Source organism: Macaca nemestrina, chromosome 9 (genome assembly GCF_043159975.1).
Source record: "Macaca nemestrina isolate mMacNem1 chromosome 9, mMacNem.hap1, whole genome shotgun sequence".
In the NCBI taxonomy this organism is placed as follows: Eukaryota; Metazoa; Chordata; class Mammalia; order Primates; family Cercopithecidae; genus Macaca; species Macaca nemestrina.
In genome coordinates, this window is record NC_092133.1 from 114,477,011 (window position 1) to 114,495,108 (window position 18,098).

The following is an 18,098-nucleotide window of genomic DNA, read 5'->3' on the forward strand; positions in this document are numbered from 1 at the left end:
GGCGATTCCATAATTCTTCCATCTAATCTATAAGCATTATTTATTTGGCTTATTTAAAAGTCTTTTTAAAGAATGTTAGCCTTTACAGTGGTATTATGATACATACACAATTTTACGTTGCATTCAGATGATAATAAGTAAGAAATATTGTTTTTCTTCATTTAATGCTTTTAATATTTTTTACTTTCTTGTTAAATTAGATTCCAGATTGCATGTTCACCAGATTTTACAGGGAATATAACTGAGGAATTTTATATTCATTTTCTAAATGTTCGTCTACTTGTTGTATTTAAGTTTTAAACTAAAGTGTCATATACTGTTGCACAAAATGGTAAGATTTATCTAGAAAATTGTCATCAGTGGTGTTTAATAAGTTGTTCTTGTGCCTTGTCTCTCTCCACGGGGTGTGTACTTGGCTGGGATTGTGTGCACACATGCTCCAGTGTCACTTCACAACTGTATGTGTGTTTTCACAACTAGAATTGCTACCAGGTTTTTTCTTAAAAGAATTTAATTGCATTTTTATTTTTACTTTCAATATGATGTTTTATTTCCATCTTCTGCTCCCACCTGCTAATTTATTATTATTTGCTAATGTCTTTCCTAGGTGCACTTCACATTCAGAAATGCCAGCTATCGATGGCAAGTACCTGTTTCCCTGTTTTTCCTACTTCTTTATTGTCTCATCTAGACTGGATTTAATAATAAGGTTTTTGGCTTTTTGAGAGAATAACATGATGGAGCATCTTGTCTCCCTTTGCTGCAGGTTTTCATTCTGTGAATATAATAAAATCTAGTTGAAATTTTCAGATGAGCTTTCCCTTCTTTCTGAGCGCAGTTAGAGAATCATACAGTGACCAGTATAAAAACAACTAATTCAAACCAAAGGAGCAGGTTCTTCTTGTTGTGCTGCTGCTACTATTTAAAAATAAAAGAAATTCCCCCCATAAAATATATTCGTGAAATCTCGATTGAACTAATGTTAGAGTAGAAATCCTTGGACAGAGTTTGCTTTGGTTTGGCTGGGTTGAATTGCAAGGGAAATTAGTACCTTTTCACTAAGCAGAAAGAATGGGCTCCCTGCCAGGGGAAACTACCACCAATTCTTATTTTGGTGCACCTATTCTTGTACTCAAAGATTTCTAGGTTAGCCCTGAAAGATTTTTTGGAGACCGAACTTAACCTTTTCTAATGATGTCTGGTTTTTAATTTGTGGCTTTTTGCAGATGAAGAAAAGGTGGATGAACGAGCCAAGCTAAGTGTTGCCGCCAAGAGGTTGCTTTTCAGGGTAAGCCGTGCTGACGTGCTTGAATAGAGATCACTACTGGGTGCAGTAATCCCAGCTACTTGAGAGGCCAAGGCAAGAGGATCACTTGAGGCCAGGAGTTTGAGACCAGCCTGGGCAACATAGTGAGACCCGGTCTCAAAAAAAATAAAAATTGTCAGCCTTAGGGAGGGAGAATCTTGTGGCCCCAGCCTACTTCATGCACTTCTGGGCATGCTAAGGCCCTCCCGGCTTTGGCCCACCTGTTGTTTTCTTCCTAATCTTTGGCTGGTTGTGGCCATCTCGTGGACACAGCATGAGTGTACACTTCTGACAATGATACGAGGCTCTCATTAGTGACCCCTCCTGTAGGTCCTGTAGGAGAACAGAGTAAAGACTTTTTACCACCCTCATTTCCTTTCCTTGAATTTCTTTGTTATTTAAAAAAATTTTTTTAGAGATAGGGTCTCACTCTGACACTCAGGTTTGAGTGCAGTGATGTGATCATAGCTCACTGCAGCCTCAACCTCCCAGGCTCAAGTGATGTTCTCACCTCAGCCTCCCAAGTAGCTGGGACTACAGGCCTGTGCCAGCTTGCCTGGCTAATTTACGCATTTTTTTGTAGAGATGGGGGGTCTCACTTTGTTGCCCAGGCTGGTCCTGAACTCCTGGCCTCCAGCAGTCTTCCCTCCTTGGCCTCTCAAAGTGTGGGATTACAGGCATGAGCCACCATGCCCGGCTCTTTCCTTGAATTTATAAGGGTTCCACAATGTTTCTAATCTTAGGAGATGGAAAAATCTTTTGATGAACAAAATGTTCCAAAACGACGCTCAAGAAATGCGGCTGTGGAGCAGAGGCTACGCCGTCTGCAGGACAGGTCCCTCACCCAGCCCATCACCACCGAGGAGGTGGTCATCGCAGCCACGTAAGTGCCCACGGGACTTCTCAGCCTTGGCTATAATGTCTTTTTTTAAAAAAAAATATATACATTTAAAGAGTGTTCAATGAAAATGAGGCATTGGGGAAGTGGTTTAGCTAAAAGCCACAGAGAAGTTAGTACTAAGGGGTTTTGTTTACTGTGGTCTCTCTAAACTGTAATGGGATGTGTATCTTCTAGAAAAACTTGAAAGGAGTTTTTGTTCTATTTTGTTTCTGTCTCTGCATATTGGTGTTTTAAAAATCTCTTTGACAACGGAAAATAGAAACATGAAACTTGGTGGATTCCTGTGATGAAACCCAGCTTCCACGGTCACCTGCTCCTGGCCCCCTCCTGGCCGGCGATGCTCAGCCCGTGTCCCATTCACTTCCCCTTTCCTCCTGTGCTATTTTCAAGCAAACACTAGAGGTCTTACCATTTCATCCATAAATATCCCAGTATGCCCTTCTAAAAGATACGGGTTTGTTTTGTTCTTAATTGCCAGAAATCTCTTTTCTTTTTTTTTTTTTTTTTTTTTTTTTGAGACAGAGTCTCACTCTGTCACCCAGAATGGAGTGCAGTGACAGGATCTCGGCTCACTGCAAACTCCGCCTCCTGGGTTCAAGCGATTCTCCTGCCTCCACCTCCCGAGTAGCTGGGATTATAGGTATGTGCCACCACACTCAGCTAATTTTTGTATTTTTAGTAGAGATGGGGTTTCACCATGTTGGCCAGGCTGGTCTCAAACTCCTGACCTCAGGGGATCCACCTGCCTCAGCCTCCCAAAGTGCTGGGATTAATTGCCAGAAATTTCTAAAAATTAAATTGCAGTTTGATAACTTTCCAAACAACTGGAAGTTCGTTTTGAATAACGTGTTTCAATATATTCAGAATTAATTTCCCAGAGTAGTTCATTCAGAGATCATTGCTTCAATCGACTGAAAATTTTTATTATTTTTTGAGGGGGCGTTGTTTGTTTTTTTGAGACAGTGTCTCACTCTGTCACTCAGGCTGGAATGCAGTGCGCCATCTTGGCTCACTACAGCCTCAACCTCCTGAGCTCAATTGATCCTCCAACCTCAGCCTCCCAAGTAGTTGGGACTACAGGCCCCACCACCACACCTGGCTCATTTTTGTATTTTGTGGAGATGGGGTTTTGCCATGTTGCCCAGGCTGATCTTAAACTCCTGGGCTCAAGTGGTCCTCCCACCTCAACCTCCCAAAGTGCTGGAGCTACAGGTGTGAGCCACTGTACCCAGCCTAGTTTTGTTGTTGTTGTTGAAGTTGTTAATTGGTTTTGTGCTTACCTTGGACACACAGACACCCTTCCTGAAAAAAAAAAAAAAAAAAAGTTCATCCCATTAGGTTACTGACATCCCAAAAGGCCTCCATGTCAGTGCCCCGTTCTATGGACCTGCTGTTAGATCAGCTGCCTGCAGTTCCTCCTCCAGTTGCTCCTCAGTTTCTTGGTGCATTTGTAGCTAAGTATATCCTTGCACTCATTAGGAAATCTTTACAAATCAGTTTGTTTTTTTAAAAAGAAAATATTTGAATGGCTGGTGTAAAATAAGAAGCAGACACCCATGGGAGCAAAACAGTAAATATAAGAAAAATTAATCCCATTTTAAGGCTCAATAAATCTACCTTGATGTGCCTATAGATTGTATAAGAACACTGATACTTTTAAAAAGTAGATTGAGGCCGGGCGCAGTGGCTCACACCTGTAATCCCAGCACTTTGGGAGGCAGAGGTGGGCAGATCACCTGAAGTCAGGAGTTCAAGACCAGCCTGGCCAACATGGTGAAACCCCGTCTCTACTAAAAAATACAAAAAAATTTGCTGGATGTGGTGGCGCACGCCTGTAATCCCAGCTACTCGGGAGGCTGAAGCAGGAGAACTGCTTGAACCCAAGAGATGGAGGCTGCAGTGAGCCAAGATCCGAGATCGTACCACTGCATTCCAGCCTGGGCGACAGAGTGAGACTCTGTTAAAAAAAAAAAAAAAAAAAAAAAAAGTCCAGACGGCCAGGCGCAGTGGCTTATGCCTGTAATCCCAGCACTTTGGGAGGCTGAGGCAGCCGGATCACGAGGTCAAGAGATCGAGACCATCCTGGCCAACACGGTGAAACCTCATCTCTAATAAAAATACAAAAATTAGCTGGACAAGGTGGCATGCACCTGTAGTCCCAGCTACTTGGGAGGCTGAGGAAGGAGAATTGCTTGACCCCAGGAGGCGGAGGTTACAGTGAACCAAGATCATGCCACTGCACTCTAGCCTGGTGACAGACTAGACTGTCTGACTCCATCTCCAAAATTTTTTGGATGTCAGACTCCATCTCCAAAAATTTTTTTTTAAATTAAAAAAAATAAAACACAGAAAGAAAAAATTTAGATTGAAAACAGTATTCTAAAACACAGACATAATCTACTGATTTTTTGATGGCTAATATTTGCTTTTTAAAAAAAATTTTTTTTAACACCAAGACAAGTATTCTCAAGACAGAGTGAATCCTCCCAGCTCTGAACACCTATTCTTACCCCATTTGCTTTGGGTAGCTGCTATCTCTTATTTCCTGAGTTTGTATTTGCTTTTCAAGTTCTTGCGTGATTTTTTTTCTCCCCAAAAATAATTAGCAAGAAATTCTGTTAAAATTTTTGATTTAACGTTTCTGAATGTAAAACTATGCTGTCCTTAATGCTTCTTTTCTTCTCTCTCCTTATGAATGTTTCCTCTTTGGCAATTCCTTTTAAAGTGAACCTATCCCTGCTTCGTGTTCTGGGGGCACCCACCCTGTAATGGCGAGACTTCCTAGCCCCACTGTAGCTAGGAGTGCTGTGCAGCCTGCCAGGTACTGGACAGATACAGATGCATGCGGCACCCGGTGCAAAGGTGCCGAACAGCAGATACATCCTAAAGTCTTGAATGTCTGTCGTTTGTTTGACAAACAAGTCAGTGACGTGAGTTGTTCAGAATGTGTGGCATTTTGTTTTGTCATAGCGCAAGGTGCTGATAACTACGTGCTGGCATGCGTGGGGAAACATTTCGTCTCTCTGCCTATGTTATGTGTTAGAACTAGAATCACACTAACTCATGTATCCAGTTGCTTTGTTTGTTTTTCATAATGATGGTCATCCCTGAAAAATTTTGTTCTTCGTCTAAATACTGTTGTAGCACTTAATAAAGATTAATAGAAAACTGGGACATTGGCCGGGCGAGGTGGCTCACACCTGTAATCCCAGCGCTTTGAGAGGCCGAGGCGGGTGGATCACGAGGTCAGGAGATCAAGACAATCCTGGCCAACATGGTGAAACCCCGTCTCTGCTAAAAATACAAAAGTTAGCTGGGCATGATGGCATGTGCCTGTAATCCCAGCTATTTGGGAGGCTGAGGCAGGACAATTGCTTGAACCTGGGAGGCAGAGGTTGCCGTGAACTGAGATCGCACCACTGCACTCTAGCCTGGTGACAGAGTGAGACTCTGTCTCAAAAAAAAAAAAAAAAGAAAGAAAGAAAGAAAGAGAACAAGAAAAGAAAAATGGGACATTAATCTGAATGTTGAAATGCTGATAACACCTAGTCTTTTTCAAACACCTGTAGATACAAATACATGCTGAAAATAATCCTCCCTCTTTCTAATTTATAGAGAGACAATGCCATTATATTTTGGGACTGGGAAAATAACAATTTATACTGTCTAAACATAGATGTTTTACCATCGTGTTTTAGATTGTGGTGCTTTAAAATTATGTCCTTACACCAGGTCACATCCCTTCATTTTACTGTTACGTGAGCCAAACCACAAAAGCTAAAAATGATGGCAGTGCGGGGATAAAGCTGGCACACCCAAGACAGGGCCCTCTTGGAGAAGTGGGTTCCCCTGCCCTCCTGGTTACTGCACGAGGTCCACGGAGGACTCTGAGGCTCGGGTGGCTTTTTTGTCACTGGCCTCATTATACACCTGGAACTTGGAGGCTGACTGCTCTTTGGCATGGGACAGCCTCTGCATTGGAGATTCACAGGAGTCAAGGCAGAATATTTCCTTTACTAGATCTGAGAATTGGATTGGTCAGGGGCAGAAGGTGTATTGCATTGAAAACCTCTAGAGATTCACAGTGACAGTGAAGACTTCAGGCTTTCCTTCTCTTCTAGCTGGAAGTTGGAGGGAGCTACTTATTTATTTACTGATTTATGTATTCATTTATTTATTTTTGAGACAGAGTCTTGCTCTGTCGCCCAGGCTTGATCGCTGCTGACTGCAGCCTCAACCTCACAGGCTCAAGCGATCCTCCCACCTCAGTTTCCCAAGTAGCTGGGACCACAGGTGCACACCACCAAGCCTGGCTAATTTTTATTTTTTTTGTAGAGATGGGGTTTCACGATGTTGCCCAGGCTAGTCTCCAACTCGTAAATTCAAGTGATCCTCTTGCCTTGGCCTTCCGTAGATATGAGCCACTGGACCTGGCCAGTTGGAGGGATTTATAATCACCTGAAATTTTCTTTACTACTCTGGTTACTGGAAATTGCAGATTTAAGTACCTTTTAGAAAACTGGTAGGAACCTATGAGAATAAATGCTAAGATGAAGCAGTGACTCTTTAAAAATTAAGCCGTTTGTCTTTAGCAAGTGAAAATCAAGACCTTCTGTTATTACATTGTTGACAGATGACTATATCGTTTCCTAATTATTTAACATGAAAGACCACCTTCTGAACCACGTCTTTACATGAGGTCTAAATACACCATAGGTAATGCTTTGCGACTCCCTTTCATTCTATTTATTAGGATACTAACAAAGCCACCTGTCTGTCTAAGATAAGGTATTACCAAGCTGACTTCAATGTCTTAAATAGGAAATTCACTTTGTAGAAATAATTCAGAGCTCAGAGTCTGCTCTTTGTAGAAGCGATGATCCTAAGTGTCCTGTGCCGACTCTGCTTGCTGAGTAGCTGAACAGCTGCCTGCCTGTGTCCTAGATGTGTTTAGGGAAAAAGAAGCCCTTTGCAAAATGATGTGACACTTGGCAGAAAGTTAACATAGAAACTTAGCGGTGGGCTTGTGTTTGTTGGTACCTTTGTTGCTGACATTTTATTGTTTTCAGATTACAGGCCTCTGCTCACCAAAAGGCTTTAGCCAAGGACCAGACAAATGAGGGCAAAGAGCTTGCTGAGCAAGGAGAACCTGATTCCTCCACTCTAAGCTTAGCCGAAAAGTTGGCCTTGTTTAACAAATTATCCCAGCCAGTCTCAAAAGCGATTTCTACCCGGAACAGAATAGACATGAGACAGAGGAGAATGAACGCTCGCTATCAAACTCAGCCAGTCACGCTGGGAGAGGTGGAGCAGGTGCGTGCGCTCTAGTCTGATTGCAGTTTGTGTGTGTGTTCTTCGATTATTGCACTGCAATATTCCTCTGAGGTCAGTGATGTAATTAAGGTGCTCTGCCAGGAAACTGCTGCCGGTAGGTGATGTGGTGATAACTTTCTTCCTAAAAATGATAACTCTACCAAGTATGTTGCTCTTTTTCTGTTTTCATACCTTGCTTGCGGAAATATGTAGAGTGAGTCCATTTTGGAGAGAAAAAAATAGTATGCACAACTGCATTTCACCCAGAGGATTTTGTTTAATGAAACGTATGATACAACTCTGTCCAGGAATGGTTTTCCACTAAGAGAAACAGTGAAACCGCATCCAATCAAGTATTTCAGCTTCTGTCAATTCATAAACCAGGATTTATATAGGTGATATTTTTCAAGCAGCTTTTTTACTTTTTAACTGTGTCCTTCCAGGTGCAGAGTGGAAAGCTCATTCCTTTCTCACCTGCTGTGAACACATCGGTGTCTACCGTAGCATCCACGGTCGCTCCAATGTATGCCGGGGATCTTCGCACGAAGCCACCTCCTGACGACAATGCAAGTGCTACTGACTATAAGTTTTCTTCTTCAATAGAAAATTCGGAGTCTCCAGTTAGAAGCATTCTGAAATCGCAAGCTTGGCAGCCCTTGGTAGAGAGTAGCGGGAACAAGGGAATGTTGAGAGAATATGGAGAGACAGAAAGCAAGAGAGCTTGGACAAGTCGAGACAGTGGGATGGAGAAGTATGGGTCCTTTGAGGAAGCAGAAGTGTCCTACCCCATCCTGAACAGAGCCAGGGAAGGAGACAACCATAAGGAACCTAAATATGCCGTTCCCAGAAAAGGAAGCCTGGAACAAGCGAATCCTCCCATCACCCACCTTGGGGATGAACCGAAGGAATTTTCCATGGCTAAAACCAATGCACAAGGAAACTTGGACTTGGGCGACAGGCTGCCCTTTGAAGAGAAGGTGGAGGTGGAGAATGTTATGAAAAGGAAGTTTTCACTAAGAGGTAATGACTAGTGCCCCTAAAGCTTTAGAAAGCCACTGGGTTTTAGTTTCTGCTTGATTTGTCCTGTGTGTCTATGATTGCTTTTAACAAAGTTCTAAAGGCAGTTTACAGCTAGCACTGGTTAAAAGTTCAGTGGGAATCCTGTTCTACCCCGGATCTGACTAGAGGATACATCAAGTTTTCAGCAGTAAAACCACCGGAAGCGCTTTCACGCATCTTCATAGGGTTTCTGTTGACTTTGGTCACGTCAATCACACAACGGCCTTCTGAGCTGGTTCGTTCTGGTGGCCCCTTTTAGAAATAGATGACCCCGAAGGTCCAGGCTGGGTAAGCACAAGGAATTAAGGAAAGGCTTGACCCCAGTCTCTGAATCGCTAGAGTGTTTCTTCCTGCACGCCTATTTTGCAGGCTAGCAAGCCACACTGCATGGGCCTTTCATCCTCCTTCTATTTTTGCATGAAACAGTACAGCGTAAGTTATAAGAGGAGTTTGCATTTGTGAGTATAGCGCATTTGAATGTTAAAGTATTGTTTTGGAGAATTAGTAAATGGTTAAAGCTGACTTCCTGTGTCTCGCACACAGGAGAGAAACCAATTGCCACGAAGCATTTTGCTGTGTGGGTAACCCTCCGGGAAGTTTGGTTTTCTCCGAGTGTAGCGTGCTGCAGATTTGCATACATCCCAGTAGATTGGGTCACCCGCCGTGTGCCCACGGCTTAAACTCCCAGAGCTGCGCTGCTGGGGGCGAATCGCTGGAAGAACGTTCGCCTGAAGAGTTCAGTGCTGATGCTGCTCTTTTCCTTCCCAGCGGCAGAGTTTGGGGAGCCCACTTCCGAGCAGACGGGGACAGCTGCTGGGAAAACTGTTGCTCAAACCGCAGCCCCGGTGTCCTGGAAGCCCCAGGATTCTTCGGAACAGCCACAGGAGAAGCTCTGCAAGAATCCATGTGCGATGTTTGCTGCTGGAGAGATCAAAACGCCGACAGGGGAGGGCCTTCTTGACTCACCCAGCAAAACCATGTCTATTAAAGAAAGGTAATGAGATTTGGTGAGCGAAAAGTAATTCTCTCGGGGAGGAGCTTACAGCTTGCTTTAGAAAACGATCTGGGTGATGGGCAAAGAGATGAAATCACACATTCAGCTTCTCACAGGGCTGGGCTGTTGTCCTGGAGTAATTCTAGGAAGCTGAGGTGTTTGAGAGTGAACTGCCTTTGCTCGTGAGCCTGGTTCGGTAATGACAACAGGGCCAGTTCCAGACTCAGATGAGAAAACAAACAGAAACAGATTTCTGCTTTATTTATTTGCTTCCACTGTTCCAATGTCTTTTATAATATTAAATTCTTGGACTGTCTAGTGACAGGAGCTGAGATTTTGGCTCTTCCCCTTTTAGATACACAGGGTTCATACTGAATGCACAAACCACTTGTGACTTGTGTATAATTTGTGTAGAGGGAGTGACGATAAATTTACTTATAGGGTGTACGTCTTTGGGCTTAGAATCCAAGTTTTGTTTCCTTTACAGATTGTAAAATGGATGACTTTTCTGAACTGCGTTTAGAAATTGTATGTCAGGTAATAGTTTGAAAGATTGCATTTCAGCATCAAATAACACAGTAGCCTAATTTCTTTCAAAAGAATGACGTAGGATGCAGAGGAATATATTTAAATGAGACAGATACAGAGAATTGGAAGTAAATTACCTTGGGGATGTGTTTTCCTTATTAACCCTTAACATAGATGAATTAAGCAGCAAAAGATGCAATAGGGGGAATAAATTCAGGGTTTGATAGCAGAGTAGGGTGACTAAATAAAAACGTATTGTACTCAGCTGATGGACGTTCTAAATACAGACTTGATCACTATGCATTTTATATGTGTAACAAAATTTCTCATGCACCACATAAATATGTACAAAAAAAAGGAGAACGTCTTCAGTAGGTAAAAAACATGATGGAATAGTGATAGGAAAACTGGGTAAAGAAAAGTCTTGTCAACTCCATATTAGGAGAACCATTTCCAACACCTTTTCCCACAGTTCTGCCAACCTCCACCCTGCCTCAGCACCTCCCACCACACAGAAGTCTGCATGCTTTGTTAGGCACTGACCACTCTTATTTTTCTAGATACATTTCAGACTGCCTAAGAGTATACCAAGCCATAATGAAAAGTCTTCTTTTCTTTTCTTTCTTTTTTTTTTTTTGAGATGAAGTCTTCCTCCGTCACCCAGGCTGCAATGGGACGATCTTGGCTTACTGCAACCTCTGTCTCCTGGGTTCAAGCAATTCTCCTGCCTCAGCCTCCCAAGTAGCTGGGACTACAGGCGTGCACCACCATGCCCAGCTAATTTTTTGTATTTTTAGTCGAGTCGGGGCTTCACCGTGTTAACTAGGATGATCTCCAACTCCTGACCTCATGATCTGCCTGCCTCAGCCTCCCGAAGTGCTGGAATTACAGGCGTGAGCCACCATGCCTGGCCCCTTCTTTCTTTTTTTTTTTTTTTAGAGGCATGGTCTTCCTCTGTTGCCCAGGCTAGAGTGCAATGGTGCTGTCACAGCTCACTGCAGCCTCGAACTCCTAGGCACAAGTGATCTTCCTGCCTCAGCCTCCCCAGTTGCTGGGACTGCAGGCACGTACCACCATGCCTGGCTAATTTTTTCAAAAAGATTTTTTGTACAGTTGGGAGGTCTCACCATGTTGCCCAGGCTTGTCTTGAACTCCTGGCTTCAAACAGTCATCCCACCTCAGCCTTCCAAAGTGTGGGGATTACAGACGTGCACCACCATGCCTGGCCCTTCTTTCTAGTTTTAAGCCAAGCTTCTTGAACATTATTTATAAAATAATAGATGCCATCTTTTTCAACTGACAAATTAATAAGATTGTTAAATCTGATTGACTTTCTCCTTTACTTAAAGATTCATGAAAAGTTAGACCTGGCAGGCTGAGGGGCCTAAGGAAGGGGTAGAGGGGTCAGTGCAGTGAGGCAAAGGATGTCTTCAATCGGGGAAGCAGTTGGGCCTATTGAGGCTTGAAGTTCTCTTCCACGAAAACGGGGCTCAAAGAGAGTTTCATCCCAGAAACCCAAGTGTTGATAACTGGTTTGGTGAGGAAGAAGGGAAATCATTTAAGGAAATTAACAATAAATATCACTCATACACAAGTTCTGATGCTTTACACATGAGAAAATATCCCTGGGGTATTCCCCAGTGGAAAATACTAATATTATGCCCCCTTCTTTCAAAGGCTTTTAAAGGAGACTTTCCATCTTTGGGAATATTCTGTCCATCAGGACTTAGGACTTTTGATGAAGAAGTCCTGTGTCTACCCACTAAGCAATAATTCCTGATTTACTTGCCTGTTTTTTGGTAAATTCTAGTTGATCTGTGTTTTTCTGAAAGCTTTAATCTTACTGTAAAATTCTCATTTTTAAAACTGAGACACTGGAAAGATGAAGCTTCTTAGCTTGGGCTTTGTGGACATCTGAGGCTTTCAAGGGTGGCTGTAAAGTTTCTGTGAATGGCCCAGAAATGTATTCAGAATTGAATGTATTCAGAATTGAATGTGTGAGCATGCACACCTGCTGGCCACAAACTCCAGGTTCTTACTCTGTAGCTGGGAAATTTCAGCCACCAGAGGGCCCCAGATTTATGTAGGAATAAGAATAGAGCAGCAGTTCCCTTTTGCTCCCTCCTTTTCTTTTTCTTCTTTTCTTTTATTTTTCTAGACAGGATCTTGCTCTATTGTCCAGGTTGGAGTGCAGTGGCGCGATCATAGCTCACTGCAGCCTCAGTCTCCTGGGACTCAAACGATCCTCCCACTTCAGCCTCCCAAGTAGCTGGGACTACAGGCACACATCACCATGCTCAGCTGATTTTTTATTTTTTATTTTTATTTTTTTGTAGAGACAGGGTCTTGCTCTGTGGCCCAGGCTGCTCTCCCACCTCCTGGCCTCAAGTGATCCTCCCACCTCAGCCTTCCAGAGTGCTGGGATTACAGGTGTGAGCCACCACACCCGGCCCCCCTTTTTCAATGTTTGATTTGTCTCTCATTTAAAAAACACTTTAGTTCGTTCACTTATCCAACTTGTGAACCAGCAAAGACCAAGATCTAATATAAGTACTTATGTGTGTTGGTTAGCCCTGTCTGAGATCTATGGGGTGCCTATAATTCTCTAAAATGAAGGGAAAATTCTAAAAAAGAGAGAGAGAAAACACACCTTATTTAATATTAGGGGCACGTGGTTGTCGTGTCTCCTGTTTGACCCAGCCCTGACTGCTCTGAGTCTGAAGTCCTTGTTCTCACCAAGCAGGGCTCTCAGGCCAGCATTCCCTGCTGGAATAGTGTGAGGTATGGAAGAAGAGGCACCGTTTCCCCGGGTGGCCTGGCAGGCACCTGTCATGGTGGCCCTGGACCAGGCGTCGGGTACGCGGGCCAGTGTCGTGCCTCTCTCTGGATTTACACAGCCCCAGGCCAAGCCGCTGCCCAGGCTCCCAGCATCACAGTCCTGCAAACAGCACTTCGGCTTGGCAGTTGTCAGAAGCGCTGACAGTTGTTTGAATTGCACCAGCAGGAATTTATGTCCTGTGTAGACCCAGATGTCGGCTCCTCGACCCTCTCAGAGCCTGGCGGTCTGCGGTGAGCCGGAGGGCTGTGAGCTCACAGGAGGAAGGAACACATTTGGGAAGATCTCCCTCCCTCCTCAGCATGGTGGACACCAGTGAGGAAATCTAAAGGGACAGGAAGAACCCACTCAAGTTTTAGTGCGTGTTATTTACGAGTTATTCATCCTGTGCTCCGTAGGCTGGAGGCGAGGGCTGGCTCCAGGTGCCATGTGGGCTCCATGGAAGCACAGTTTCTTCCAGGTTCTTCTGGTTACTCTGTAGTCTTCGGAGTCCCTAATGGTAACTCTGCCAGCACATGTAGAAGCAAAATTTCAGGGTTTTGTAATGGAGAAATTCTTTGGAGGCCTTCCCATGGTGGGAAAAACCTTATAAGAAAGCCAGAATCCTATGCCATTCCTAAAACGGTGTGACAAAAATGTGTCTGGTCAGCTAATGTTCTACCGCAGTGAAACAAGCACAGGCAGGCAAGGATTGCAGTCACGTCTCTCTGCTCACTAACATCCAGGGTGACCTCAGTCAATGGAATTCTTGACCCAGATGTTCCCACATTCCTTGTCCGTCGGAATGGAGATAACAATTCCCAGTGTCTCGGGTCGCCGAGCAGATCAGCAGAGTATAAGGTGGATGAGGCGGTGATCTCAGATGCCACAGCTTGGGTTTTTCCAAGTCAGTTTTAGATGCCATAAAGCAACCACCAGGGAAACCGTCTGATGACATAGGTGCTGGTGTCCTTGCCCTAGACTTTTGAGAGCTTCTTTTTCAGAAGGTCTTCAAAGACCGGAGCTCATGACTTCTAATAAACTCAGGAAGATGAATTTGATTGTTTTTAAATTCATCATTTGGATCCAACCTGATTAACAAGGTGGATGGTCAAGAGGAGTAGCTGCTGGCCTGAGTTGAAGGTGAAGTGAGGGAAGCTGGTTCTGGGGCCAGTTTGCAAGGAGAATATCAGTGAGATGAGTGCCTGGCTCCACGAGATGATGAACTGGAAGGACTTCTTCCTTCTCATTTGGGTATTAAAGTGCTGGCATGCTTACTTTTTGAAAGTCTCATTTATTGATGCTTTGAAAGCTCAAGTACAGCATGCGAATACCAATTTCCTTTAATGATTTCATTTTGTGAGATTATTTTATTAGAATAAAACTGACTCATTCAAAATAATTGGAGAAAAGATGAATCATAGTTATTATATAGTATGAAATGATGTGGATTAAAACTCTTGAAGGAATTTGGACTTTGTGTCCAAGCCCACGAACTAGCTCTTGTAGCGTGCAGGGTGTTGTTCAACATTTGAGAATTACAGGAGTTAGGACTAAATGAGACCTTGACCAAAGGGATCTGCATGAGATTGACAAGGCAGCCTTACCACAGTTCTAGAGAACGGGCATGTGAGATCGTATCTGCTGCCACTTAGGAGAAAGAGGAAAACAGAAAGGAAGGGAGGAGAAGGAAGAGATTGAGAAAGGGGGCAGGCCCAGAGTTCGAAGCTCCCGCCTCCTTTGGGGGATTCCTTTCTTCACAGTTTACTTCCCATTATTTGACTGAGTAAATAGACAAGTACAAGGTGTGATTATGTACACATACATAGATGTCGCCAAATTCTTAAGTACAAAATTTGTTTTCTTATTAGCGTAACAAAACTTTTATCATAGGATATATCTCATCCCATCTCCAAAACATATATTTAATGGGAATCGGGAAGCTTGGAAGAAAGACCCTTAGAGATCATCTGGTCCAGTTCCTGATGTGGCAGATACAGGAGGGAGAACTGAGGTACTCAAAGGGAGTTAGTGGCCAAATTGGGATCAGAGCTGATGTGCTGCTTAAAAATACACTGTTGTCTAGGGGCGGTGGCTCGCGCCTGTAATCCCAGCACATCCGGAGGCTGAGGCAGGGGGATCGCTTGAGGCCAGGAGTTCAAAACTGGCCTGGGCAACATAGTAAGAGTCTGTCTCTACCAAATAAAAAATTTAAAAATTAGCCGAGTGTAGTGGTCCACACCTGTCGTCCTAGCTACTCTGGAGGCTGACATGGAAGAATTGCTTGAGCCCAGGAGTTCAAAACCAGCCTGGGCAACATAGCAAGACCTTGTCTCTACAAAATAAAAATTTTAAAAAGTAACCAGGCACAGTGATGCACACCTGTCGTCCTAGCTACTCTGGACGCCAAGACAGGACTATCGCTTGAGCCCAGGAATTCGAGGCTGCAGTGAGCCATGACTGTGCCGCTGTACTCCAGCCCTGGTGACAAAGGAAGACCCTGTCTCTAAAACAAATTTATAAAAATAAAAAATATTTATGGATAAAAAATATTTATGGATTTAATATTTATGGATAAAAATATGTATACCATTTATGGATTATGCATTAGTGATATCAATGAGACCTAGCCCATCAGGTGTGGCACAGAGGGAAAGGGATCTAGTTATTTGGTTTTACCCTGCTCTTTAAATTATTTGAACATAAGCTCAAATGAGTTTAATGATCATCACCTTTTTTTTTTTTTTTTTTTTTTTACATTTTATCTTTCCCATGTTTTTTTGTCCAACGTAAAAAGATTTTTTCATTCATGGCAATGCAGTTAGCTGAAACAGCCTCATGTTTGTGAAAAATAAGCTTTCAGGATTCCAGTATTCAAGCAGCTTCCTGTCAAGTCACATCATCATTGAGCTAAAGTAGGTTAGGTAACAATAACAGTTAATTAGATTCTTTTTTTGTATGTATCCTTTCCCTGAGGAAAGTTGAAGTGATAATTTTAAAAAATGGGTTTGTGGAAAATAGTTTCTGTCTAAAGAAGATGGATAAGAAAGATCAAATTCATTTGTAGGAAAAGAACAGGGCTTAGAACACCTGAGGAGAAACAGTCATAAACATCAAATTTTACCTCTAATTGAAAGGGATGCTATTAAGAGACTGTAAGTGCTTCGTGGCTTTATTTTTTGTTTGTTTGTTTTTTGAGACAGAGTCTCGCTGTGTCACCCAGGCTGGAGTGCAGTGGCGCGATTTCAGCTTACTGCAACCTCCACCTCCCGGGTTCAAGTGATTTCTCTGCCTCAGCCTCCCGCCCGGTTAATTTTTGTATTTTTAGTAGAGACAGGGTTTCACCATATTGGCCAGGCTGGTCTCGAACTCCTGACCTCGTGATCCACCCATCTTGACCTCCCAAAGTGCTAGGATTACAGGCGGAAGCCACCAGGCCTGGCCAACTTTATGGTTTTTTTGGTTGGTTTTTTCTTTTTTTGGATAGCCTCAGAAACATTATTTTATTAAAACCCAGGTGGAAATAAAAGCAAACAATTAAAGGTGTCCTTGACAGAGTCTACCACATAGTTTTCTTATGTAATAAAGCATTTTAAGTATTTTGATAAAATAACATTTACCTTTAAATATAGATTTGCTGATCCTAAATTCTATAGTATAATACATGACAATTTAAAAAAGAATAATCAAAGTATTATCTTCCAATAAACCCTCTCTTCTAATTTTACTTTTGGCTTATCATTGATGACTGTCTCTCACCCACAATCATTATTTGTTTCAGTTGTTGCAACTCTTTTGTCACACCTGAGAATAAGAAAGCTATATGTAGCCATGTCCTTTAAACAACACCAGAAAAATAAACTAGTGATAGAATATCTTTTATATAATGTTTCGTTTAAAAGACAAATTTTTAAGCCCATGTCTGCATCATTTTCTGTAACACAGCTTTATTCCTTTAATGTTATTTCACCAAGTGACCAGAAGGCCTCGCTAGAAGACATTTTTCTCTGGGGACGGTTCTCTTGCTTTCAGCCCAAGGCCAAGGAACAGACATTCCTTGGCTGGGATGATGGTGCATCTTTTATCTAGCAAGTCACATTTTGGCTCTGTGTTTCAATCAACTGTAAAGTTTTCGGGGCCATCTTAGAAAAGGGATTTTATTGTTTTTCCAGATATGCTGTCTTCAGAATAAGTGAAATTCAATTTTCCAGATATGCTGTCTTCAGAATAAGTGAAATTCAAAATGTTAAAACGAGGTGGCTGTGGTCATGTCTTGGCCAAAGCATTCTCACTTACCTAGATTATGGTTCTATCACAAGGAAGAGTTTGGTGCTGAACTCTTTGTGGCTGGCATGTTCTCCTCCTAGATTGGCACTGTTGAAGAAAAGTGGAGAGGAAGATTGGAGAAACAGACTCAGCAGGAGGCAGGAGGGCAGCAAGGCTCCGGCCAGCAGCCTGCACACCCAGGAAGCAGGGCGGTCCCTCATCAAGAAGGTAATGTTCTTTGTGTTAGGAAAAGCCTTCAGACTAACACCACTCTTGGAAGTGCATCAAAGAGACAAGCATGTGCCACCTAATTCCTTCTCTGTGAAGCATTTGTGCATTTTTGCCCTTAGGGTACACGCTGAGAGCCTGTCACAGAGCAGTTAAAATTGGGCAGAAGCCTGTGCTTGGAGATGTTTTAGAACTGGGATCAGCAACACACACACACACTGTGTCAGCAAGCAAGTGCCTGAATTTTAAAGTGTGTACTTTTTCTTTAGTTTAAAAACCTTCTTAAATGATGTCTGGCTTTAGAGTGTTATTAAAGCCTTTATAATGAAAAAAATTGAACATCTTTAAGTTGCATATAAAATATGGACTTGCGTTTCCTATGCAGAGATTTTAAACCTAAGTATAAAAAATAAGGACATAATTGTGGTTCATGAGTCTTTAATTCATCATTTAAGCGTGTTTCATGAGTAGCTATGCCTTTTATTGAGAATATACAGTAATGTATGTTACAAGTTGAAACAAAATTAGGTAATGCATGGTGATCAATACCAGCAAGCATTTCATATGCGAAAGTATTGATGAATTGTTAAATTACAGATGTGATGATGACCAACTTTTGACCAGGTTGTGCACACTTTCAAACCTGATGGTGACTGACTTGCTGGCTGGCCCTGCAATTGCAAATGCA

At 42.8% G+C, this 18,098-nt stretch overlaps 1 protein-coding gene across 20 annotated transcripts in view; it reads left to right on the forward strand.

The window, feature by feature from the left end:
• The window catches only part of LOC105480065 (supervillin), a 272,318-nt gene that overhangs the window by 200,321 nt on the left and 53,899 nt on the right, over positions 1 to 18,098 (forward strand). For 15 of the 20 annotated variants that reach the window (XM_071070295.1, XM_071070296.1, XM_071070292.1 and 12 more), the window contains 8 exons: positions 608 to 642; positions 1,227 to 1,288; positions 2,050 to 2,189; positions 4,933 to 5,028; positions 7,277 to 7,520; positions 7,964 to 8,540; positions 9,348 to 9,573; positions 17,284 to 17,410. In XM_071070295.1, coding sequence (XP_070926396.1) covers positions 608 to 642; positions 1,227 to 1,288; positions 2,050 to 2,189; positions 4,933 to 5,028; positions 7,277 to 7,520; positions 7,964 to 8,540; positions 9,348 to 9,573; positions 17,284 to 17,410 — 1,507 coding nt within the window. The remainder of the gene's footprint in view (positions 1 to 607; positions 643 to 1,226; positions 1,289 to 2,049; positions 2,190 to 4,932; positions 5,029 to 7,276; positions 7,521 to 7,963; positions 8,541 to 9,347; positions 9,574 to 17,283; positions 17,411 to 18,098) is intronic. The other 5 variants (XM_071070289.1, XM_071070297.1, XM_071070300.1 and 2 more) reach the window with 1 other exon arrangement.